General features: G+C 47.9%; 1 protein-coding gene across 4 annotated transcripts in view; it reads left to right on the top strand.

Annotated features, from left to right (window-relative positions):
* Positions 1–27,330, top strand: part of SYMPK (symplekin scaffold protein) — a 1,074,521-nt gene that overhangs the window by 270,605 nt on the left and 776,586 nt on the right. For all 4 annotated transcript variants that reach the window (XM_069644649.1, XM_069644648.1, XM_069644647.1 and 1 more), the window contains exons 9-10: positions 13,060–13,230; positions 27,064–27,303. In XM_069644649.1, coding sequence (XP_069500750.1) covers positions 13,060–13,230; positions 27,064–27,303 — 411 coding nt within the window. The remainder of the gene's footprint in view (positions 1–13,059; positions 13,231–27,063; positions 27,304–27,330) is intronic.

The following is a 27,330-nucleotide window of genomic DNA, read 5'->3' as shown; positions in this document are numbered from 1 at the left end:
GTCCCTCCAAGCCATCAAGGCGGACACGGAGCCAGATAGGGCCCTAGGCATTCTCTGGCAACAAAGGCCGTCCTTTCAGAGCACCGGAGGCAAGCAGGGTGCCTCCAAGGGATTCGGCGGTGGCTCCTCTACGTACCGCCAAGCGGCCTGCTCCTCGTCACAGTAAGCCTATAGAGGACGAGGCAAGTCGGGTGGGCCCCGCCGTCGTCGCCAGGGAGGCCAAGGCGGCAAGGTGTCATCCAAGCAAGATTGAACCGACAGCGGTGTCGGGCCCCCACCAAAGCACCCCGGTGGGAGGCCGGCTGGCGAAGTTAGTCAGCGTGTGGGAGTCCATCTCCACCGACCGTTGGGTGCTGGACGCCCTGGCCCAGGGGCACGTCCTCGAAGTTCTAAAAAAGGTCCCCCGCATTCCACCCGTGGTCGGGAAGGAAAATCACGTCCCTCAACTGCTATTGGAGGTAAGGGCGTTGCTCAAAAAAGGTGCCATTGAGCTCGTCCCGAAGAGGCTCCAGGGCTCCTGAGTATACTCAAGGTACTTCCTAGTGAAAAAGAAGACAGGAGGATGGCGCCCCATCCTGGACCTGCGACGACTCAACAAGTACATCAAGACACAGAAGTTCCAGATGGTCACCCTCCAGCACGTGCTGGGACAGCTGGAGGAGGGCGATTTCCTGTTGTCGTTGGATTTGGAGGATGCGTACTTCACATCCCTATTCTGAAAGGACACCGAAATGTCCTCAGGTTCGTGGTCCAAGGACGGCACTAGCAGTTCAAGGCCCTCCTGTTCGGATTGAAGTCGGCACCCAGAGTGTTCACCAAGTGCCTCGCACCAGTGGCGACGCGGCTGCGCCTGCAGGGGATCCACGTTTACCCCTACCTGGACTGGCTCATTCGAGCAAGGACAAGGGAGCTCGCGGTGGATCACACAGCAAAGACCGTCCAGCTGCTCACGGATCTGGGATTCTCGATCAACTTCCCCAAATCCCACCTGGTTCCGTCGCAAGTTGCACTGTTTCTGGGAGCCAAGCTCGACACAGTGGCGCGTCTGGCCTCACAGTCAGAGGAAAGGATGAAGGCCATCCTGGGCAAGGTGCAGCGTCTGCTGGCCACGGACGTGGCCAGGGTGAGGTCAATCAAGTCCCTCCTCGGGATGATGTCCTCCTGCATATATCTCGTGCGCCTGTGCAGGCTTCGGATGCGCCCTCTGCAAGAGTTCCTCGACTCCCGCTGGATCCAAGCGACGGGCAGCTTCGAGGACAGGATCCCGCTCGACGAGACCTTCCGATGAGCGACCCAGTGGTGGGGCACCCGCGCTCATCTGACGGCGGGCACAGACTTTCAGACCCCATCCCACCAGATAACGGTGACGACGGATGCCTCCCTGGAAGGGTGGGGAACACACACCGGAGAACTTCATGCGAGAGGCCTCTGGCTCCCGGAGGAGAAGACGCTCAACATCAGCATCCGGGAGCTCTGTGCAGTGTTCTGGGCCCTCAGGTCCTTTCTCCCGTCCCTCAAGGGCAAGGTGGTGAGAATCTTCAACGACAACACCACCACAATGTTCTACATCCGGAAGCAGGGAGGATCCAGATCCCCAGCCCTCCAAGGAATCCCAGGATCTGTGGCATTGGGACATCGCCCAAGGGATGTTTCTGGTGCCCTTTCATCTGGCAGGGATAAAGAACACCATCGCCGACTCACTCAGCAGGGAGCTGCGCTTGTTGCACGAGTGGGAACTACGTCAGGATCAAGTGGATCGACTCTTCCGACGATGGGGAAAACCGCAGATCGACCTGTTCGCGACGGCAACGAACTCCAAGTGCCAGAGGTTCACCAGCAGGTTTCCCCAGCCGAGGAGCATGGGCGATGCTTTCTCGTTCCCCTGGGACGGCCTGTTCCTATATGCGTTCCCTCAGTTGCCACTCTGACTCGTCAACCAGCTCAAGCGGTCCCGGTGCAGGATGATTCTAGTCGCACCGGCGTGGCCGAGGCAGATCTGGTTCCCGGACCTTCTGGACTTGTCAGCGTCCCCACCAGTCAAGCTGCTGACGGACGCGGATCTTCTCTCCAGGGAAGGAGGCGCCATACTTCGTCACGACCCGGAGTCGCTGAACTTACAGGCCTGGCTCCTGCAGCACTAGAGTTTGGAAGGTACGATATCCCGGCTGACTGCAGAGAGGTCCTTGCAAAAGCCAGGGCGTCCTCGACTCTCAAGTGCTACGGACATAAGTGGAAGAGGTTCTCTGTCTGGTGCTGTGCACAGAAGATTAACCCTCTACGGATTACGGCCCCTCAAGTGCTGCCGTACCTACTGTCGCTGGCCAAAGCTGGACTGGCTCACGCCTCCATCAAGATACATCTGGCTGCGATCTCCCAATACACCAGAACCACAGGACGGGCGTCCTTGTGGTCCCATCGCCTGGTGAAGGAATTTATGAAGGGACTGTTCCGATCGTTCCCACCGGTGAAGGCCCCGGCCCCGGCGTGGGAACTCAAAGTGGTGCTGACCAGGCTCATGGGGGCGCATTCGAGCCCCTGCATTCGGCACCGTTGAAATTCCTGTCGTGGAAGACTGCGTTTCTTGTGGCCATCACCTCCGCACGGCGAGTGGGAGAGATCCATGCCCTATCCTGCAAGGCTCCATACTTGACTTTTCATGACACGAGGGTGGTGCTGAGGACGCACCCCTCTTTTATGCCCAAGGTGCCGGCGGACTTCCACCTTAATGAGCCCTTGATGTTACCTGTTTTCTTCCCGTCGCCTTCGTCACCGGCCAAGAGGACTTTGCACTCGCTGGATGTGGCTAGAGCGCTGAAGTTCTACGTGGACCGCACGAAGAGTTTTTGGAAGACATCACAGCTTTTTGTGAACTTTGGAGCTGTGAACAAAGGGAAGGCTGTCTTGAAGGCTTCCATTTCCAGATGGCTCTCCGGCTGCGTCACACACCGTCATCGGTTGGCAAACCGACCGTTGCCTGGCCGTCCGAGAGCCCATTCGACCAGAGCTATCGCTGCTACCACGGCGTTCTTGTCTGGTGTGCCCCTGCTGGACATCTGCAGGGCTGCTACGTGGAGGTCAACGCACACCTTCACGAGATTCTACTGCGTCGACCGGGATTCCAGGGAGGAGTCCAGGGTCGGCCAAGCGGTGCTGCGCAACCTGTTCGCCTAAGGTGAGCCTGGTGAGGAGGGGAAGAACTGCTTAATGTTGACTTTTGATGTAATGCTTAATGTTGAGCCTTTTTTCCACCTCCCGTTGGTTGTGCATGTGTGTACTGCTATGTATTCTTATATTCATGAGCATGTGAATCCATGCCAGACCCCATGCTGGAGAAGGAACAAGTTACTTACCTGTAACTGTTGTTCTCCAGCATGGGTCTGGCATGGATTCACAAGCAAACCCTCCCTCCTACCCCTCTACGGCTCTTCACTTGGTCATACTGCAACTTTGCGTGCTACCAAATCTGAAGATGGCTGCCAGCGGCGGGGCTTAGGGAGAGGGCAGTCATTGGCTGGGGGCAGTATGACCCAGAGACCAGTGATTGGTTACTACTGAGAAAGACAGATCAGAAACGAAACTGATACTGATTTTTTCTTTACCAAGGATTCCCGGCCTGACGACGGGGAATATTCATGAGCATGTGAATCCATGCCAGACCCATGCTGGAGAACAACAGTTACAGGTAAGTAACTTGTTCCTTTTAGACCTCGAAGCGAACACTTCTAGGTCTGCCACACCCGTCCCCGACCCTTTAAGACCTGACTCTGGTCCCGCTTCAGGGACAACACCCGCAACAGGGGCGTACAAACGCATCACACGCTGAAGACAACCCCTACACCGTTTTCGACATCTTAGTCGAAAAAGGTGAAAGCGCCAACGGGGCCGCCGAAAATTTCAACTGTTTCCTCGGATCTTTCAGATCCAAAGCCTTCCCCGCATCCGCAGCAGCGTCTTGCGACTGGGCAACCAAAATTAAGTAAGGGCGCTACTTCTAAAACTTCACACATCGAAGCGCGGAAATCCGACGCTGCGACGGTCGTGAAGGCCGCAGTAAGCCCAAAAACTACGACTAGGCCTCTAGTTGAGAAACCAACCGCTAGATGCTCTAGCACAGCGGAAGGTAATACACCTACCGATAGACCATCGGAGCAACTATCTCAGGCCGATTCAGCGATTATCGAAGACCGCATCGAAAGAATTACGGCGGCAGTGGGTCTTACCCCAGTTCCGCCTAAAATCATGGGACAAGCCGCGGAAAAATCTTCAGATGCTGTTTGGGTTCCCAATTCTTACGATACCTATGAAGATAGTCAAGCGCCTCTGTCTGACACCCTAAGAGGCTCTTTTCTGCGCCGTAGGGCAGAAAACGACGTTTTTCCACCCATAGGTCCGCCTGGGTCCTCTAAATGTACTAGAGAGAAGTTCGAAGGGTGTATGGATCGGCTGGAGAAGATCATCAGTTTTTCTAATCATCCATCCCCAAAAAGGTCTTGGGTAGAGCCGAACCTCAATTTTTCTTCTCATTTTCAAGATCATCAGCCTTCTTTCCCCGTCCAGCAGGAAGACATTGTCCACATGGACACATATAGGGACATTTATAATGAAGAGGAAGAACCTTAATTTCTTCAGAATTATGAGGAACAGCAGGGTACCACAGACAACTGGGAAGAAACTCAGCATGAAGGCACAGACCCATGGACACATCAAGATCAGGACACTGATGTTTTATGCCTAGATTCTCCTCCTTCCACTCCGGCTTGCCAGGCATCACCTGTAGATGACCAAATGGCCTTCAACTCCATGTTGAAAAAAGCAGCTGAACACTTTCAAATCTCCACTCAAGAGGCTGTGCCTGAGCAGGATTTTGTAGAGTATATCCTTACGGAGAAGCCTCCTTCTAGCCAAGCCATCCCCCTCCTTAATTCTATCAAAAGAAGGTTGGCCTCCTCATTGGTATCACCAGCTCAAACTCGAGCAGTGAACCCAAGAGTGGAAAAACTATTTCGCCCTTTTCCTTCCAACCCTCTATACATTAGAGGGCACGCAATCCCAGATTCGTTGGTAGTGACTACCACCCGGAAAAGGGCAGGGGTACCCCTTGCCATGGGAGAAGCACCTCCGGACAAGGAATCCAAAAGACTGTATGCTCTAGGCAAACGAGTCACTTCGGCTGCCGCATACACTACGCGGATTGCTAATAATACCACACTATTGCCAAGCTATGCTGACGCTCAGTGGAATCTGCTCCAGGAAGGCCTGCAAGAGGTTCCTGAACCCGTCAAATCCAAGCTTCTCTCCAATGTAATTGAGGGAAGACAAGTTAACCAGAATGTGATCAAATACACCGTGGATACGGCTGAAACAGCAGGCAGGTCTATGGCCCAAGGGACCCTACTTAAAAGACACGCTTGGCTGCGTACTGCAGGTTTTAAACCTGAGACACAAGCCTACTTCATCAATAAGCCCATTGAGGAATCTAACCTCTTCGGGAAAGCGGTGAATGAGGCCTTGGAAACAGCTAAAAAAGAGCATGAGACTCTTAAGTCTCTGCAACAGATCACACAGAAACCTTCCCCACCGAGAGGTAATAACTCTCGGCAGTCCTTTCGAGGGCAAGCCCATGCTGGTCAAAACTATGGCACGGGGAATTTCAACACAGGACAAACTTTGGGAAGCCCTGCATACTACCCTTCAAGGGGTCAGATGCGGCAAACGCAGAGGTAGAGGACCCAATCCTAGAGGAGTGCAGCCTCTGGTCAGAAATGACCACCAGATCTAGGTCCCCTCCCATGTCACCCCGGTCGGGGTGCGATTAACATCTTTGCTCATGGCATGGGAGGGGATACCTTCAGACCAGTGGGTCATAAAGACGGTCGCCCACGGGTACTGTGTGGAATTCGCTTGACCTCCACAATTGAGACCCCCGGCGCTCACGGCGCCTTTCACCGGACCATCTGGAGATCCTGAATCAAGAGGTGGAAGCACTGCTGGGAAAGGACGCCATAGAAGCCGTCCCTATTCTTCAGGTAAACAAGGGTATTTATTCAGTGTATTTCCTTGTACCCAAAAAGGACATCACCATGCGCCCTGTTCTAGACCTGCGCCCAGTGAACAAGTTCATAAAACCCCAGAAGCTTTGCATGGTAACACTACAGGAGGTGATCCCATTGCTGAAACAGGGGGCTACATGGCAACATTGGACATAAAAGATGCATACTTCTCCAGCATGGGGTCTGGCATGGATTCACATGCTCATGAATATTCCCCGTCGTTTCAATGTTGCCAACGCACAGAAAATACCTAAGGTTCATGATAGAGGACAGGCATTACCAATTCAAGGTACTCCCCTTCGGCATCACCTCGGCGCCAAGGGTGTTTACCAAAATCCTGGCAGTGGCTGCAGCACACCTGCGCAGACTGTCCGTCCCAGTTTACCCTTACCTTGACGACTGGCTCATCACGGGGGACTCATTCGGCGCATGTTTTTCGAACACCCAAAAAACAGTAGACCTTCTCTTCAGTCTCGGTTTCTCAATCAACGAAAAGAAATCGTCTAGTCCCCAGTCAAACGAAACAATTTCTGGGTGCTCTAATTCGGACGGAAGTCTGTCTCGTCTTCCCCTCCAACGAGAGGGTTCAGAACATGCTTTTTCAGATCCCTCAATATGTGGCCAGTCGGGAGGTGACCGTGCGCAAAGCCATGCGCTTGCTAGGAATGATGGCGTTGCGCATATACTTGGTTCCCCACGCGCGGCTTCGCATGCGTCCCATGCAAGAGTGGCTCAACAGGCAGTGGTGTCAGGCCACCCGACAATGGGATGATCTGGTAGTTGTCTCGCCAGCCCTCATTCTCTCTCTCCAGTGGTGGTCAAGAGAAAACCTCTTGAAGGGGGAAGACCTTCACCACCCCTGCAGTGGAAGCCACTCTCACGACAGACGCATCTCTCACGGGGTGGGAGCTCACCTGCTTCAGCAGACAGCGCATGGAGTGTGGTCCCCTCAAGTAGCGTCCAATCATATAAACTTACTGGAGCTTTTAGCGGTGTTCAAGGCTTTGAAGGCCTTTCAGGTGCAGCTACAAGGGAAGACCGTGCTGATTCTAACAGACAGCACTACAGCCATGTATTACCTGAACAAACAGGGGGGACACTGACTCTCCAGGTCTATCCAAGCTGTCCCAAAACATTTGGATATGGGCTCTCAAACACAAGATGTTTCTGTTGTCCCAAAATGTTCCAGGGGAACTCAATCTTCTGGCAGACGTGCTCAGCAGAGATTTTCCTCTGCCCGAAGAATACGAATAACGGCTACACAAAGACATTGTGTCCAACGTCTTCGCAGAATGGGGCTTCCCAGAGATCGACCTGTTCGCTACTCAGGAGAACGCCCAATGCCAAGACTACGCCTCGAGGTACCCCCAGAACCTTCTCAACAAGATACTGCACAAGATGCACCAGTTACCATGATACTGGTGGCCCCCATGTGTGCCCGCCAACCCTAGTTCGATCACCCGATGGAAATGTCCCTCTCCCCACCAGTGAAACTACCCTGCCCGTACAACATGTCTCCGGACAGGGGGGAGACCCTACACCCATGCCCACAAACTCTGAACTTGGCAGCTTGGCTCCTGAGGTCATAGAGTTTGGACACCTACAACTCCCTCAGAGGTGCATGGACATACTCGGGGAAGGTAGGAAACCAAACACACGTTATTGCTATACCAGCAAGTGGAAACATTTTGTCATCTGGTGCAATTCCAAGGGCGTCAATCCCATTGATTGCTCACCCACACAGATTTACTGTACCTAACCCATCTGTTGGACACTGGGTTAGTCTTCAATTCCCTAAAGGTTCATCTGGCTGCTCTGTCAGCCTACACCGCATCACAACAAAGAGTGTTGTGGTGGAAGATACCAGTGATCAAGGCCTTTATGGAAGGGGTTAAGAGGATTTATCCTCCCATTTCTCACCCAGCTCCTGGATGGGACCTAAATGGGGTTTTGACTAGGCTCATGGGAGCTCCCTTTGAGCCTATGCATAAAGCAAGTCTGAAAGACCTAACTTATAAAATGGCCTTCCTAGTAGCTATCACTTCTATCAGAAGTTAGCGAACCACAGGCACTTTCTGTTCTAGACCCTTTTGTTACAGTCCACAAAGATAAGGTAGTTCTGCGCACGCCCCCCAGATTTGCGCCTAAATTCATATCGAAGTTCCATGTGAACCAGTCCATTGAACTACGTACCTTTTTCCAGAATCCCACTAGCATGGCCAAAAGAACCCTACACACACTGGATGTGCGCAGGGCAGTCATGTTCTACCTGGAAAAAACTAAACCACTGAGAAAAACAAACCAATTTTTAGTTGGTGGCAGCTGGTAGAGAAAGTGAACCTGTCTCTAAATCAGCTATCTCAAGGTGGATTGTCAAATGCATCACACTGTGAGAACTGCCCTTCAAGCCTAGAGCACATTCCACTTGAGGCACCGGGGCATCCATAGCATTCATTGCAAATGTTCCCCTCGAGTCCATTTGCAAAGCGGCAACCTGGAGTTCTGTACACACCTTTACAAAACACTATTGCCTAGACACTCATTCTATGTCTGATTCTAGGGTGTGACATGCCATCTTTTCTCTACTGTTCCTTCTCACAACCCACCTCCAACTCCGGGTACTGCTCGCTAGTCTATGCACAGCATGTGATTCTAAGCAGATTAACAAGCATCAGAAGACATGCATTACTTACCGTAATAGCATTTCTGATGATTGTATCTGCTTAGATTCACATGCGCCCTCCCTACCTCCCCGCTCGGGGTGGAGGAACATAGACGTCTTACTACTTTCTCTCTTTATGTATTCACTCACTATAGCCTTGGGCTCCCTCATGGCAGAAAAAATACAATCGGAGGGACCTCGGCGCATGAGGGATTGTGGGTACACTACACGTCACAATAGGGATAGTGTTACAGACACGCTTATGCCGACGTCCCCTTTCGGTCCCCGAAAGACAAGATGCAATACTCTGCGGTTACCACTGGATGTCGGACTATATGCACAGCATGTGAATCTGAGCAGATACAATCATCAGACATTCTATTACGGTAAGTAATGCATGTCATTTGGAACACCTAACAGGAGTTCTAGGGAAGACAAACCAATAGTTGCTTTTTAGATTACTTTCAGTAATATAGGGGTAGTAGACCCTAACCATTGTACCGGGACACTCAGCAAGGAATCACCTAGTAAACCAACTGGACAACATACTTTTTGTGAATAGTGGAACACTTATTCTAGGAACAGTAAAACACCTATAACTCTGATTCAAGATAACACAGCTCTGATGCTTGTTAATCTGCTTAGAATCACATGCTGTGCATGTAGTCCGACATCTAGTGGTAACCGCAGAGTATTGCATCTTGTCTTTCGAGAATCGAAAGGGGCCGTTGTTAGGCAAGATTGTATGCAGTACCCGTTGGGTGCACTACAACAACCCTGACCTCCATGGCAATGGAAACCCAACCTTTGGTAGAAGTCTGTACTACACAGGTTGGGAGCCTGTTGAGCAGCCAGACCTATCTCAAGAGGGGTTAATGTGAGCTCTAGGGGAGTTGCACAGATTCACAGTGACAAGTATTCAAATAAACTCTTACACACAAGGTTTCTTGATTAAAGAATTATTTATTTGACAGTCCGTTTGAGTAAGCCTTCTTCAGAAGGGGCAATATAATAGTAACACACAAATATACTCCAAAATACACACTTAATTTCTCTAAATCAGCAATTACCCATTTGGGATGGCATACAGACATTTCGTACACCGTTAGGTGACTTAAGCTAGGACACTGCGGACATTAATATATTACTGTGACATTTAGAGTAATACTTAGGAGTATGTGAAAGAAAAAGATTCTTAGAATAAAACAAGTGATCTCACAAATATTCTGAAGCAGGGAAGTACTTTTGGTAACCCCCAATGCAAAGTAAGTTAACCCCTTCCTGGAAGGAAGACAAAACACAATGTCAGAGGGAAGAGGTGATTCAGGGAGCCATGCCAGGCTGAAAGTCAATTGGGCAAAAATCTAGTTGAGCTGAAGCAATTCTTGCAGGTAGGTGAAAGTCTTGCACAATGTTTTATAAGTCTTTGTAGAGAAGAAGAAATCAAAGCAGGGCCACAAGATGATTAGGCTTGTGAGTTAGCAACTCTACAGAAGCATCCACAACAAGTCTCCACTGAGAACAAGTGGGGTTACACAACAAGAGCAAAGTTCTCTTAGACTTTACAGTACCTTTTGGTTAGAAGAGAAACTGTTCCAGCTGGCTTCTGTTCCTGTGCAGCTCTGCAGATCCTGTGTTCCTGGGCCTCAGTCGTGGGGACAAGAGGGAAGACCTCTAGAGGATTCCTGCACTGCAATGGTACGGTTTGCGACAGAAACGGACCAACTTCAATTCAGTGGCACATCGCGGTTTCAGCTCCCCGCGTCTCAGCAAATAGCAGCACTTCAGACTCCTGGCTGTTGAGATGGGCTTTCCTTGCATCTGGGGCCCAGCACGTTGTTGAGGTGGTTCAGGCTCGGTCAGTCCTGCTTCCTGTGAGTCCGGAGGATCTTCCTGGAGCTCTTGGCCAACTTAAAAGCAACGCACCCGATCTGGTGTTCCTCTCCCTGGCTCTACGGTTTCCAGCAGCAACTGCATTGGAAATTCAACCAGCTTCGAGAGGATGTCCAGGTGTTGATTGGTCCCACCAACTCAAGGGGGGGAAAGTCGTCCTTGCAGGGCTTCTCTAGTCGCAGCAAATTCGGAGCTTCAGCACAGCAGCAGGGCTTCACCAGGCAAACCAATGGTCCAGGAGTTGCAGCAGGCATCTCTTCAAATTTCTTCTTCGGATTCCTTTGTCCAGTGGTCGACACTGCCTTCCTTGCCTTTTATGTCTCCCATTCAGCCAGTCAATCACCTAGAGTGCATTCCTGTCTCCTAGGAGACTAATCATAGGCACTTCCCCCACTTCCTGCCCCCCGCCAGACTCCTTTGAGTCAGAGGCGGGGTTCACTCGTGAATCCCGCCAAAGACAAAACTAACAAAGGGACCAAACCTGGTTTGGCGCGCAGAGTAAATCTCAAGAAGGACCTTTTCACAAACAGTGAAAAAAGACCAGGCCATTTGGACAAAAATGGCACCCTTGGGTGCTTTACTGCAGCTGCGAATGCAGCCCGCGATAAAAGCACACCACGGTAGTTAAAAGTAAACCACTGCCACCAGCCTTTCATCAAGGAAACGGTTCTGCAAAAATGTTACGTGAGAAACGAGACAAAGGGGATACTAAGTAATCCCTCCAGCACCCTATTGTAAGATAGTGTGTGCTGCCTCTAGAAAGTTATAAATGTAAGTAAAGTCCATTTCACTTCACTGTTCTTAGAAACAGTAGTTTATCCAAGAGAAGGTATTTAAACCTTGTGGAAATCTGAAAGAATTCTCTGTGCCACTGCACTGAAGGTACTATGTGAAACAATGTAAAAGATGATACGTATGGAGTTTGTCAGACTTCACAACCAAAAGAAACAGAGTTCCAAAATCACTTTAAAATACACGAGAGTGGGGAAAAAGGGTCTCACTCTCTCCAGGTAAAAAAATCAAGTCCTCAAAATCCAGCAAGGTTGCTGGGGGTCTCTAAGGTAGAGAGGAATTAGCACATTTCTGAGAATTCTCCCCAACAATGTGCATTGCTAGCTAGATTCATTGTACTCACCTACAGCTCACATCTTCCTCTTAAGATGATCCTGACTGCTCTACCAAGTTCCTTGAGTAGCACAGACTGATATAAGATTTGGGGATCTACAAACCATGTGGATAAGTTACTAAAGTCTTAAATCCAAGTGGGACTTTAGGAAAACTCCCCCAACATTGACATTGGGTCCCTCTGGAAAAGTGAAGGCGCTCTCCAAGCCTTACATCGGCGTGCATCTCATTCTGCCACCCTCAAGCTGGCAGGCCTCTCCCTGGCATACCCAGAGTGCACACTATCGGAGCAGTAGCCGCCATGACGACTTTCCTTTCTGGGACCCCCTGTTCGATATTTGCAGGGGGCATTTACCAGGTTCTATTGTGTCGACAGGGATTCTGCGGCAGTCCAGTGTTGGCCAGTCTGTCCTTTGTAACCTGTTTGTGGTGAGGGTAGTGTCTCCAGTGGTACGTTATTTCTCAAAGGGAGCTTACTTCTGCCCATTATGGTTATTTGGTACTGCTTTGTAATCTATTCACGGTTTGTGAATCTATGTAAGATCCAATGCTGGAGAAGGATTGCATTATTTACCTTTAACTCCTGTTCTCCAGCATTGTTAGCTTTCATAGATTCACATGACCCTCCCGGCTACCCCCGCTTGGCTCTTCTTGACCCATACTGCCACTCACATGCGCAATGCCAAAATCTAAAGATGGCCACCAGGGGTCGAGCTAAGGGAGCCCTTACAATTGGCTGTGGGCAGTATGACCCAAAAGTGACTATACTAGAACGCAAAAGTGACTGAAATTCAGTTAAAGTTTAAACTGCTCTGTTACCGAGGATTCCCAGCCTAACGAGCGGGAATATTCACAGCATGTGAATCTATGAACGATAGCAATGCTAGAGAACATGAGTTACAGGTAAGTAACTTATTCTTGTATTCCTGATTCTGCACCATGGTATCTTTATTGAATTTGCAAGCAGCCATCCCTCCTCCACTGTACATTTAGAAGGGTAAATCAAAATAGATTTCAGTAGGTTTTCATCCTCCTTTTACATAAAACAATTAGCTTGAACTATCAGAACAGTGCATGATGGAAGGCGACGCCCTACAGCATTAAAGTGATAGTGAACGTTTTGTGTATGTATAAAGATTGATTTTATTTTTGTTCTTTAACTCCTGTATATACAAATCTTGATGTATTTACAAAATTTTAATATTTTAAAGACAGTTCTCCATTTTAAAAAGTGTTAGAAGATCCCTCACCTTTGCTTGAGCTTTTTTAAATGTATGTGCACGCTCATAAGTCCCATATGATTTACTTTGTGTTTGTGTTCTTTTGCAGATTCTTTGCGGGATGAAGGGAAAGCCGCCCTAGAAAAGCTTCTGAAGTTCATGGTTCATCCAGCCATTTCCAGCATTAACTTAACAGCGGCTCTGGGGTCCCTGGCAAGCATTGCCCGTCAGAGGCCCATGTTCATGTCAGAGGTCATCCAGGCATATGAGGCCTTGCACGGTGAGTGGCGAGGAGCATGTCAACTTTAAAAATAAAACAGGTTTTTTCATTGGGGTTTAGGGGCAACTGCTAATTGAGAAAAAGGGGGAAAGTTGCAGAATACATTTAATTTTTGACTGGGGGACCCATACACTGGCCACCTACCAACAAATGCAACCACAAGTGTTTTAATTGGTGAGGCAGCAGCCAATCCCATCCCTGCGCCACTAGAGGTCCCACAAGGCACCCGCCTATCACCCACATTTTACAACACCTACACCAAACCCCTTTTTGACCTCCTAAACACACTGGGTGCCAATGACACCCAAATATTAATTCCCATCTCTGGCAACTTTTCACAGGATACCATCACAATTAACAAGGTGTATAGTATAATTAATAACTGGCTGGCCATACACCTATGTCTAAGCGACACAAAAACACAGCTTCTCATTGTGAGCTACCCTCTCTGACAAAACAATACCTCAATACCAGCTACACCTCCCTCTGCATCGATGGCACTGCCATGCCAGTTGTTAGGCAAGATTGTATGCAGTACCCTTTGGGTGCACTACAACAACCCTGACCACCTAGCAATAGGAACCCAACCTTTGGTATAACTCTGTACTACACAGGTTGGTAGTGTGTTGAGAAAGCCCGGCTTATAAGAGGGGTCAATGTGAGCTGTAGGGGAGTTGCACAGAGGTTCACAGTCACAAGTATTCAAATAAACTCTTACACACAAGGTTTCTTGATTAAACAATTATTAATTGAACAGTCAGAGTAAGCCTTCTTTAGAAGGGGCAATATAATAACAATAACACACAAACTCCAAAATACACACTCTTAATATTTCCAAATCAGTAAGTACCATTTTGGGATGGCCCACAGACACTACATACACCCTCAGGTGACATCAATAGTTAGTGCTTGAGACATTAATATATCACTGTTGCATTTAGAAAATTCTACAGATGAGTGTCAAAGAAAAGAATAAGACAAGTATTCACACAATTATTCTTAAGAAGGTAAGTACTTTCAAAATAACCCCTCAATGCAAAGTCAGTTAACCCCTTTCGGAAAGGAAGACACAACACCCAAGCAGAAGAGAGAAGAGTAACTCGGAGAGCCAGGCCAGCCAATGTGAAGTTCGCAAAAGTGAAGGTGAACTGAAGCACTTCTTGCAGGTAAATAAAAGTCTTGCACAATGTTTTAGAAGTCTTTGTAGAAAAGAAGAAATCAAAGTAGGGGCACAAGCTGATTAGGCTTGTGAAGTAAAGAAGCTGACAGCAACTCTGCAGCGTAACCAAGACAAGTCTCCAACGAGGACAAGTGAGGTTACACAACAAGAGGTAACTTCTCTTAGACTGTACAGTACCTTTAGGCTGAAGAAAAGTGCAGCAGATGGCTTCTGTTCCTGTGCAGCTCTGCAGATCCTGGTGTTCCTGGGCCAGTTGTGGGGACAAGAGGGAGGACTTCTGGGGACTCCTGCACTGCAATGTGACGGTCACCGACCACAACCGGCAATCTTCAAACAAGTGGCACTTGGGTGTTTCAGCTCCTCGCGTCTACCGCAAATAGCAACACTGCGTTTCCTGGCTGTCGAGATGGGCTTTCCTTGCATCTGGGGTCCAGCACTCTGTTGAAGTGGCTCAGGCTCGGTCAGGCTTGCTTCCTGGGAGTCCTTCCTGGAGCTCCTGGCCAGCTTAAAAGCAGCACACTCAATCTGGTGTTCCTCTCCCTGGCTATTTGATTCCAGCAGCAACTGCAGTGGAATTTCCGAGAGGATGTCCAGGTGGCTTACTTTGGAGTTGATTCGTCCCACCAACTTCAAGGCAGAAGTCGTCCTTGCAGGGGCTTCTCTGTCAAAACGAATTTGGAGTTTCAGCACAGCAGCAGGGCATCACCGGGCAAACCCATGCTCCAGGAGTTGCAGCAGGCGTCCTCTTCAAGTTCTTCTTCGGATTCCTTCGTCCAGTGGTCGCTGCCTTCCAAGCCAAAAAGCCTAGCCTTTTATGCAGGTTTCTCCCATTCATTCCAGCCTAGCTGTCAGTCACCCAGCAGGGTGGCTGTCCTTGCTGGACAGCCAGCCGGCCAATCACCTGAGAGTGCATTCTGGTCTCCTAGGAGATTAAGAACAGGGAATTTCGGGCACCTCTCTCGCTTCCTGATCCCGCCAGACACCCTGGAGCCAGAGGTGGGTTTCACTCGTGAATCCCGCCAAAGACAAAATGAACAATGGGACCAAACCTGGTTTGGTGTGCAGAGTAGATCTCAAGAAGGGTCTTTCCACAAAGAAATGGCAAAAAAAGAAGACCGGCGCAATTTTGACAAAAATGGCACCCTTGGGTGCTTTACTGCAGCTGCAAACGCAGCCCGCGGTAAATGCACACCACAGTAGTTAAAAGTAAACCACTGCCCCTAGCCATTCAGTGAGGAAAGGGTAACATAAAAATGTTACATGAGAATCTAGACAAAGGGGATACTAGGTAACCCCTCCAGCACCCTATTGTAAGGTAGTGTGTGCTGGGTCTAGAAAGCTACAAAATGAAAGTAAAGTCAATTTCACTTCACTTCTCTTCTAAACAGTAGTCTATCCAAGAGAAGGTATTTAAACCTTTGGCAAATCTGCAAGACTTCCCTGTGCCACTGCACTGAAGGTGCTGTGTGACACAAATGTAAAAAGATGCCTATGGAGTTGGTCAGACTCCACAACCAAAAGAAACACAGATTTCAAAATCACATTAAAATAAATGAGTGGGGAAAAAGGGTCTCGCTCTCTCCAGGTTAAAAATTCAAGTCCTCAAAATCCAGCAAAGTTGCTGGGGGGGTAGAGAGGAATTAGCATATTTCTAAGAATTTTGCCTAACACCACCACTGATGAGAAGCTAGATAAAAGGAAACAGTTCCCAAACTGCAAAGTCTGTATACTCACGAGGCATACACCCAGTCGCATGAATGCTCCGACTGGGGCGGGCTTTTGGCGGGTTCCAAGAACGGAGGTCGAGACAGCCTGACTGTTCTCAAGAGTCAGCACTGGCGCAAACAGCAGAAGGGGGTGAGGGGGAGAGCAAGGGCTTCTTTCAGTCCCCCTCCTCCGCATGATCTTCAGAGGGAAAGAAGGCATGACGCGCCCCTTCGGGTCCACGTGTGTCCGGTGGGAGGGCATGCTTGCCCTTCACGTGCAGTCTTGGCGTCAGAAGTTTGTGGATCCTATCAGTAGTGTCCATGGGTTACCGCCTACCGATTCCTTCCTCTCCTCCCTCCTCCCCTCCACTCCCACAGATTGTTAAAAAATCTCTGTTGGCGGAAATTCGTTTGCTCGTTGAGAGCCAGGCAGTGGAGCAAGTCCCAGCCTCCAGTGAGGCCTGGCCTTCTACTTCAGGATTTTAAATATACAAAAGAACCATGCTGGCCTGAGAGTTGTGTTGGACCTTTCCACCCTGAACCCTCTCCCTCCCTCTTCAAAAATTCAAGATGGTTATGCCAGCGCTTATTGTGGAGACACTGTGCAGGGGAGACTGGACGTGCTCCTTGGATCTAAAGACACGTATCTACACGTCCCAATTTGGCAGCCTCATCGGTCCTTTCTGCGGTTCAGGATCATGGGCTTCTATTTCCAATACAAAGTTCTTCCCTTTGGCCTCAATTCAGCCCCCAGGGGCTTTACCATTCTTATAAATGCAGTGGCAGTCCTCCTCAGGGCCCAGGGTCACTATGTCTACACATACCTGGGCGACTGGTTTGTCAGGGCGAGATCCCCGGAAGCTGTTCACCACACTTTCTCCACCCTCATGATCACATTCAACGAACTGGGATTTTTGATCAACCTCAAGAAGTCTCAGCTGCAGCCTACTCGGAGCGTGACTTTTCTGGGCCTCATCTGAGGACAAGATCACGGCCATCAAGAGGGCCACAGGTCATTTTCTCAGCAGACAGGTGACCTAAGCCTAGTTTTACTAGCATCTATTTGGTATCATGGCAGTGTTTCTTCTGGCTGTACCTCACACGAGACTCGAGATGAGGAGATTAAAGCTGCACTTCGCAGCCTCATGGAATCGGGAGCGGGGCTCCCAATCGGCAGCATTCCTTCCTTTCTCCAACAGGACCTCGTCTGGTGGTCTGGTGGTCCACGGACTGCAACCTTTCATCAGGCAACAACTCAAGTCACCATCAGCACGGATTCCTCCCTGGAAGGCTGGGGCGCTACCCAGGACACCAGTGTCTGGACCCTCCACAAGCAGGAGTCCCATATCAACTGCCTGGAGCTGAAAGCTATCTGGCTCGCTCTCAAGCTTTCCTGCCGCTTATCTGCGGCAAGGTTGTCCTTACTCAAACAAACAACTCCACCAGCGTGTATTAAATCAACAAGAAGGGTGGCACCAGATCCCCCCTCTGTGTAGTCTAGCGGTCAGCATGTGAGAGTGGGCCCTGGAGAACATCTACTTGACTGCAATCCACCTCCCGGTGGAGTCCAACCTGGATGCGGACAGGCTCAGCAGATTGGGTGCGGACAATTGCGAATGGCAATTGAAGGATCAGGTCCTGCTGGAGATCTTCAGCAGTTGGGGGCATCCTCAGGTGGATCTCTTTGCCACCTGGTCCAACAGGAAGTGCCTGCAGTTTGTGTCTTGGCAGGGGCAGAGCCCTGGCTCCCTGGGCGACGCTTTACAGATACAGTGGAACAGCATGACACCATATGCATTTCCTCCCACTCCCCTGGTCCACAGGGTGATCTGCAAGATAAGAGAATCGTGTCACCTCCGCATCATTCTGATAGCTCCGTGGTGGCCGGCGAGACCATGGTTCTTAGAGCTGCTCACCCTCTTGGACAGGGTCATCCACTCTGCCTCGCAGAAGTTAGCCCTTGCAGTGTGGTTCCTGAACAGGTCACACTAAAGCATGTGGAGATGTCACAGGCTAACCTAGACATCATTGAGGCCGCTGGGAGCGATGCTACTGGGAGCCATTACAAAAGTAAATGGACTAGGTTCTGTCACTGGGCGGACTCTAAGGAGATTGGCCCCCTTACTTGCACGTTTGAGGACGTGCTATGCTTCTCTGCACACCATGAACACTCAGGGGTGCAAATAGACAAATGTCGCACCTACCTGGGGCCATAGGAGCATACCGGCCCCAGGTTAGGTGCTTTGCAGCGATTGCATAAAGTGAAGTGCCAAAAAAGGACGAGGTATCCCGCCCTTGGCACTGCAAACGTAATGGCAAGGACGAGATACCTCGTCCTTGGCACTTAAGGGGTTAAAGTTCCTTTGTAAAAAGTTTGGCAAATGATCCTTAAAGTGTGTGCTATGGGGGCATCCATTTTGTGAAATGAATGAGCCTCCCTCTGCTCTCGCAGCAATCAAGGAAAAGCCCCCTACTGGGAGCTCTTGCTTATTACTGCAGAGAGCAGAGAATGCCACCGCTTGCTACAGCCTGCCACCGTTTTATTGCTAATTGCTGTTACCTTGTTTTTAAGTTTCCAGTGTTCTCCCGGTGCGGGGGTGCTGTGGAAACTTAAAAAGAAAGTCACAGTTAACAATACAAACCTGGCAGACTGTTGTCTGCCAGCATTCTCTGCTCTCCGGCAGCAATATTATTACCACCTGAGCAGAGTTAACATAATCATAGGTGGCTTTCATTTCACACAATAAAATGGATGCCTCCTAGTGCTTTAAATGTATGACTTTGCGGCTCATTTGCCAAACATTTTGCATAGGAACTTTTGAAAAAAATATATGTTTATGTATATTTTTTTATTATGGCCCATCTTTTAAAAGAATAACATTTTTGAGTGAACTACCCCTTTAAAGAAAGAGCCCCTCCGATGGGGAGCGAGGCAGATGTCCCAGATATATACATACACATATAGATCACCAGAATGCAGGAGACTGATGCTAATGGTACATTTACATTTATCTACCCCTCAATAAATGAAGGTGTTGAGGTGGAAGCATTGTGCCTGCAAAATGGGAGTCTATGAAGATTTGGTTCATTTTCTTTTGGTTTATTTCTCGGTTGTGCGTAGCGTCAACATGCATTGAAGCGGTTTTGTATAATTGTAATGATCAGGTTTTTATATATTGCTTGTTTGAATGTTAAATCTGCTTTTATTTTGCACTTTTTCTATGTGAACTTTTTAAAATGTTGCTTACTTAATGGAGAAATACTATTTAAATATTGATTAACGCTGGTCATTACATGGTGGGCTTTACAGATCACTTTACTGAGGCTTTGGAGGTTACCTCCTAAGAATTCTTTTGGCGTCTAATGGCAAATAGTGCATTTTAAAGCACCTGGTACAAATATTTTTCTGAAGGATTTGGAGCTTCTTTTGCTGCCCAAAAGAGATTTTACACAAAACCTATTGACAAACATTGGTCAAAACTTGAGCATTTCACAACCACTTAATAAAGATTTGTGGTGATGTTAACTAGGTATGTGTATTAATTCACTTGTTAAATTAAACTTATGAGCATTCATTTAATTGTATTTGAATTTTGAAAAAATGTGCATGCATTTGCCTTATCTGCCAATTTATCCACTTGCCAGATGTCAAGAGTATCACATTATTGTATTTGGATATTTATTTATATAACGCTCTTGCCCCACTTGTGTGGCCTGAATGTGCTTTTTCTCAGATGGAACGCCCTCGGTGACTGTAGTCAATGTGGTGGGAAATTCTAGGCAGTTGAGCTTCGGAGATGCATGTGTGTATGTTGCCGTTCTAGAACTTGGGTGGCTGGCAAGGTTCAACTAAGCAGCCCCAAGAGAGGTCAGGCACGTGGGTGGGGTGCTGTTGTGGGTTTGACATAGAATTCTTTTGTTGAGAGAGTCTATATGAGACCAGCTATACAGAGTTCCTTTCGGGTGGTAGTCTCTGTATGCTAGTGGCAGAGGTGTTGAGGTACGCAAGGTGTTTCTGTCTGCACGGATGGAGACTAGACATACATTTGGGAGTCTTGTATGGTGGGAGAGAGGCCTAGGTTTCACAGAGCAGCAGGCTTCAGGATACAATAAATAAAGATGGAGGCTACACCTAAATTTGAGAATCCTGTACAGTGAGAGAGAGGCCTAGGTTTCACAATGCAATAGGTTTAAGCATATAGTAAACAAAGATGGAGGCTACACCTAGATTTCAGAATCCTGCAAGTGGTAAAGAGGCCTAGTTTTTACAAGGCAGTAGGTTTCAGCATATAGTAAACAAAGATGGAGGCTAGGCCTAGTTTTGAGAATCCTGTATAGTGAGAGAGGGGGCTAGGTTTCATAATGCAACGCAGTAGGTTTTGCCATCAATAAAGAGAGAAGGGGTCTACACCTAGATTCCGACAGCCCTGCACAGTGTGAGCGAGGCGCAGGCTTCATTATGCAGTAGGTTTCATCATACAATATGGTCGGTTTTCTTAATATAACAGACATAGATGGTTTGTTGTACCTAGATTTCAAAGTACATTTGTAGTGGGAGATTGCTAGTATTGTGAATTCCCTAAGAGAGCGATGCTGTTAACATTGACAGTACATCTTAATAATAACAGTTCATTCCCATTGTGGCACCCTCTAGATATGGCTCAAAAGCTAAACTAACAGTTCCCCAGAGGTGTGACGCAGGCCAACGTCCACAATTCCATCTAAGTCTGACGCATGCCAATACTCTGAGGGGTAACTAGCAGAGAGGCACTGGCTGGCATTCACACTCCTCTCTAATTGTTCAGCTGGTTAGTGTTAACATTCTGGCATGATATGTTTTGAGGGTAAGTAGAGTGGCAGGTCTTCTAGAGTACAGTGATTGCTGTACTCCCCACTCGGGCCACACCTACCTTGGTGGCCACTGACTTCCTGCTGATACCTGCAGACACAGTTTGGAGCCGCCAATGTAGGAGCCCCCCTTTGCCTCAGGGACCCTTAGCCGCAGGGGCTGCCGGGTAGTGGGCTGCCCAGGTCAGGTCCAAAATGAGGGGTGGACCAATAAGGCCCTGGGGGGCGGGGCGGGAGGCAGGACTGCGAGGGGAAACAGCAACAGGAGTTGGGGGCCGCGAGGGATAAGATGGGGGTAACGATCCCCATGATGGTACAAAGGGGGCAGGGGCACACAAAATGAGCACACTTACCTGAGGCCGGGATGGAAATGGCCCAGGAAGCAAGCATGCACCTTGTTAGGCCATCTCCTGCACACACGCTTAGTTGGCCAATTAAGGGCCTTGGCGCAGGTAGTGAGAGTATGGGGCCGCGAGGGACATGCTGGGGGTATGGATCCCCATGATGGTATAAAGGGGGCAGGGGCACCCAAATCGAGCACGCTTACCTGAGGCTGGGATGGAAATTATGACAATTCTTCCACTAGGACACCATGTTTCTTTTTCTCCCAGAAGGAAGAAGTTAGAACATGGAGCATTTTTCGCTGTAGCCCCTAAAGCTTGGAATTTGCTCCAGCCTGAGCTGCACGGCATGGATTCTCTGAACCTGTTTAAAAAAAATGTAAAGAAATTTAAAACTTGGTGGTTTTCTTAAATCCCCAAAGTAGATTTACCTTTGATCCTAGCTTACCTTCGATCCTAGTCTAGTATTGGGTCTTAGCCCCTGCACACTGTAGTGCTGTGTTTTATGTTGTCTGTGTCCTAATGCCTAAGGGTCCAAGGTTACGCTATATAAATAACTAAGTAAAAAGTAATAATAAATATAGGTGAAACCAAAAGTAATATTTCTGATAAATATAATGCATTTTGCCATCAACACAAAGATAACATGTACAAAAAGCAGCATGTGCAAATAATCTAATAAAAAAATGTTGGTTATGCATGCCACTCATTTGTCCGTTATGCTCCTCCTAGCTGTACACAGGAACATATGACCATTTACTCGGGTAAACAAACCTGGTTCAGTTATTTTGCACATTAATACATTTGTCAGGTGGGCATAGTATCTGAAGGTGACAGGGTTTTAACATTGACAGTGCTAGAATACGTAAGGACATTGAACACATAATGTGCACCGTGGCAACAAACTCAAACCTTGCATCTACAAAAATAAGCCAACTGGAACCACAAAGGCCTGCAAACCATCTCCCAGTGCAGCTGGTGAGCAATATAATTTAGGGTGCCAAGAGAAACATGTTGCTCCGGAGCTACATGTTGGGGGATCACTGTAGTACTTGACATTAACTGCTCAGTGGGATATGGATGATGCCACACAGGGTCACACTTGGCTTGCCTAGGAGAGCAAGATCTCCAGTTGCCAGAACCAGGTAATGCTAGTTTGTGACTATTTTGAATTCACGCCTCTAACCTCGTTGTTATTGTGTCATGGGCCTGGGCTTGTCATCTTTTCTCTATCTTTCAAGGACTTGCAAGTTGCAAGAATTTTTGTCTGGTGGATCACCAAAAAATGTTTGAGCTACCTCTCCCAGTTCCTCTAAAGCCATTAAGGACCACATTGAGACCCTTGCCGATTTCTGAATCCTCTCCTTTGCCTCAGGAGCCTTCCCCTCCCCTCCGGAGCACTCCCTTGTGCACCCTCTTCTTAAGAAACCCACATCTGATCCTTCTTGTCCGGCTAACTATTGCCAAATTTCCAGTACTCCTTTTCTGGGCAGACTTCTGGAAAAGCTTGCCGTCTCTCAGCTTAACCTTCACTCTGATTTTGTTGGTTGTCTCCACGACCTTTAGAGCTGCCAGAAGCACGGAAACTGCTCTCCTGAACATCTGGGAAGATCTGCTTTTCAACCTTGACTCTAACATTCCCTTTGTCCTCATCCTACTTTATCTCCTTAGTCTTTGACACGGTCAACCATCTGCGTGACAACCTGGGTATCACCGATCAGGCTCTGGCCTGGCTGACCTCTTTCCTCTCTGATCGACCCTCCCAGGTCCAAATTGGGTCCTTCCTATCATCTATCTGCCTTTTTACCTGTGGTATGCCTCAGGGATCTAACCTCTTGCCCTGGCTTTTCAACCAATACTTGGCAACTCTCGTCCACTGCATTGCCGTTTTCTGCTCCAATTTCCACTGCTATGCTGATGACACTCGACTAATTTTCAGTCTTCCCTCAGCCACCTCCTCTCCTTCTCTCATCTCCGTTTGCATATTTGCCATTCAAGATTGGTGTGCCGCCAACAATCTTTGCCTGAATGCCAGCAAGTTGGAGATGCTCCTCATTGGCACACCTTCCCCCGACACTCTGGCCGGCTTCCTTTGCCCACCCTCCTACTTCCCCCCCCAACTGCGAGGCCAAAACCTCTGGGTCATCTTTGACTCCACACTTTGCTTCTCTGCCCATATTTCTGAAGTCTCTAAAAAGTCAAACTTCCTACTGCACCTCCTCAGAGGTACTCTGCCTTTGCTCTCCTTCCCCCAGAAGCTCACCGTCACCCAAGCCCTGGTTCTCTCTAGGTTGGACTATTGTAACAGCCTCTTTCTAAATCTACCTGCCTCTACTCTCCGCCCTTTCCTAATCCAGAACAGGACTGCGATACTGGTCTTTGGACTCAAGCCCTGGGATCGTTTCTCTCCAGCAATGTTCCCTCTAATTATTTTTGTCTATGCGCGGAACTGGTTTGCTGTTGTGCGCACATTTTCGATATGCGTAACTAATGAGGTAAGCCACTTTGTGAGCATGCGTATTTAGTTAACTACCGTTGCAGAAGAGAGTTTGGAAAGGAATTTCCGCTTCTCAGCCACTTCAATTCTTGACAAATCTTACAAAACACATGGGCTAAAATAGAATGTCCTATGTGATTAAACTCAATAATCAGTCCAAGACTCCAAAATCTGCCACAGTACCTTGCCAAACGTTTTATGCCACTGGAAAATCACTCATGCGTACTACAAAACAGAAATATCTCCAAGAGAACATAATTTGTGTGAAGATAATTGCATCTGAATAACAGCACCTCGAAATACGATCATCAAACATTCCTGTGCCTCTGATTACTATCCACTTTACATTGTCTTTTGGGTAGTGATAACGCCAGCCTTATACCTAAGAGACATATACACCATCAATTGTTACTCCCTAAAAATGAAAATGTGCCCAACAAAAACAAGAAACAATTTTTTATTTTGTTGCTTCAATCCACAAAGCCCCACTGATATTTCTTCGAATTAGTGACCAGTAGAGCAGTGGCATAGGAAGGAACTCTAATAATATTAATGCCTGATCTCAACAGGAATTTTAAGGGGAAGAACATTTTTTAATAAGCAGAAAGCATCACTATTGGCAAAGCAAATAACATTTTTGCTCCCATAAAAATCATTTGACTCCAAGTAGGGAGCATAATCAGATTAGAGCCTTGCTTGTTACCCTGACATAGAAAGTGAAATGACAGGGAACATAATATAGTCCATAGTTTTGCCCACCTTTCTCCACCAAAGCCTAGACAAATTAAAGAAGAGCTTTGAGGTATATTATGGATCCATTTGTAAGAAAATCACATACATATGCCTTCTAAGTTAATGGCATCAAATCTGAAGAGATGCAACAGATTGGGTCCCTTCTTCTGTAACTATTGATCCCTCTTCTGTAATTCTTTGCAAGTTAAATAAGATCCAGGGAGATGCTAGAGATGATACAGAGCACATGGTTATATTGAAAAGCCCTCAGCAGCTGAGCATAGACATAAAAAGAAGGTGCTGTTGTTTAGACTATCCTTTAGCAAACAAGCAACATATTTCATTGTGTTCTGTCGAAAAAAATGTCTGACTTGGTTTTTGAAATTTGCTGCTTTGTTCATCACCCACAAGGAGTGATGACCTGTGCTCTTACACCCATACCCTTCCCCGGCCCCTGTGCTAGCCTCCAATACTAGTTGATAGAGCACTCTAAAAAGTGAAGGATTATAGCAGTAAACACTCACTGGGATTTTTGCAGACCCACAATACTTTGCAAGCAAGGCATAGTTAATGCCATTATGTGCATTTTAAAAATGTCATGACTCTGCATGTACGCAATTCTTTTGCAGTGCATACAAGATTGTTTGCAACATATCCCACACAGTGCTCAGTGAAACAGTTTTTGCATAGCAGTGAGTTACCATATAATGTGTGACGGTCTATGCCCAAAGGAACTCTGAACACTTGGAAACGAGGCAGATTGTGTGAAAAGCATTCTCTTGTCTGAAGATCGGGTGCCCTGATACTATGGACGAGTAATCCCAGGCATACTCCATATCCATTATCCCTTGTAGTTAAAATAAATGATATTGCAATGTTGCTATCCAGTTATGGGGTAATGTTAGTAATGCTAAAGTAGGAGATACTGAGCATCACATTTGTCTTCTCAAAATCTTTACAGGGCAGATTAATATTTGAGTTTTATAATGTGTTAACTTGCAAGGGGTCCGTTTCAAAGCACTTGCCTGACATATGTACAAAGAGGAGGAAGTATGGGATAAGGTTACACATCCAGGTAGCCTGCTTACTTACAGTCAGTATCTGATATTTAGATTGTATCGTGTGGGTGACACTTTTGGTGAGGCACAATGAGTAACAGAAATTCTGGCACGTGAACGTTATTCATATTATACATATTATACATATTACAACAAACATAAAACAAGTGGATGTAGGTACACACCTGCTAATCTTTCGCAAAGCCAAGAGTGTTGGAGTCAAGGTTGTCCGGTACCATCTTAATGTGTTCTGGGGCAGAAGTTAGTCATAAGGTCAAAGTGTGGTAGAATAAAGCTTAGGAGTCATGGGTGGGAGGGGACATTATTTGGTTAATGTGTGTAGGCATAGCTTGGTTAGATTCTTCTGTTCATGGAGCCAGTTTTTTATATTAGTTTTTAACTGCTTATGTGTTTATTTTGCTGTCAGGGAGTTTAGGTGTTTACGGTCATCCATGCATATTAGTGTAATGCAAATTAGCAAGACTAGTTGCTTATTTTAAGAGAAAGCAAATTTCAATTAATTGCTGAGAATTGTCTGTGTGCTGCTAAAAATCTTCTGAGCGGCACCCAGAAGGAAGCTGGGCAAGCGCACACGTGCACATCTTAGTGGGAACGTTGCTCTCCAGCCCTGAAATCTCTCCATTGGCTCCCAATGGATGCAAGGATTAAATTCAAAACCCTCTGCTTTGTCCACAAGGCTTTCTGCAGCCTGGGTCCAAAATACCTTCAGCTATCCCTCTGCAAATACCTCCCCTCTCGAGCTCTTCCCCCCTCTAACTCCCTCAGGGTCAGTTGTTTTTCAAAGAAACAAGCTGGGGGTAGATCTGTCCTCAGCTGGGCCTCCCTCTGGAACAGCCCTCCTTGCCATTCTGAAACTTGGAGAACCATCTACGGTTCTGGGAGCACCTCAAGACATTCCTCTTTGCTTCAGCCTTCGCTGCTCCACTCCCCTGCTGATCTGTTCTCTCTCTGCACCGTGCACCTGGCCTACCCTCTGTCTTCCAGGCCCAGGTACCTGCTCAACCTGCCACCCACCTGCACTGCCTCCGGGCCACCCCCTGCACTGCGGCCTGTATCTGTGCCCATACACTGTCCCCCCCACCCCCCTTTCTTCCTACACTTATCAGACATACCCGGTCTGCAGCCTTAAACCCAGCACTTGTCACTTGCTGGCTGCACTACCCCTGTTTGTTGCCTTAATTTTAATTATATATCTCTTTTTCCTTTCCTCCGCACTTTCCACTCCCCCCCCCCCCTTTCCATGCACTTTTCCCATTTCCCTCTCCCATGCACTTGCGCGTTCTCAATGTCACTGGGCCTAGTGAGATCGTTGTTTTTGTTCTCCTTTATTCCCCTCCCTTGCTGCACTCTGAAACACTTGTGTACGAGCGCGATACAAATAAAATATCAATACATACATTAGGTTTCTTGTTTGCGACTGACTGTATTTCACTTTTCTTTTTACTCACAGCAAACCTGCCTCCTACATTGGCCAAGTCCCAGGTGAGCTCCGTGAGGAAGAATCTCAAGTTGCACCTGTTGAGTGTGCTAAAGCACCCATCCTCTGTGGAATTTCAGGCCCAGATAACAACCCTGTTACTGGATCTGGGAACTCAACAGCAAGAGATTGCCCGTAACATGCCAAACTTGAAGGAGTTTCGAAAGCGCCAGCGGGATGATACTGAGCAAGGGCAGAAGAAGATCAAAATAGGTGAGATTGAACATGGAGGTATAAATC

The sequence above is a fragment of the Ambystoma mexicanum genome, chromosome 2p (genome assembly GCF_040938575.1).
Source record: "Ambystoma mexicanum isolate Mex_15411 chromosome 2p, UKY_AmexF1_1, whole genome shotgun sequence".
Classification (NCBI taxonomy): domain Eukaryota; kingdom Metazoa; phylum Chordata; class Amphibia; order Caudata; family Ambystomatidae; genus Ambystoma; species Ambystoma mexicanum.
The sequence above is the reverse complement of the archived record's forward strand: the minus strand, read 5'-3'. Positions and strand labels throughout refer to the sequence as shown.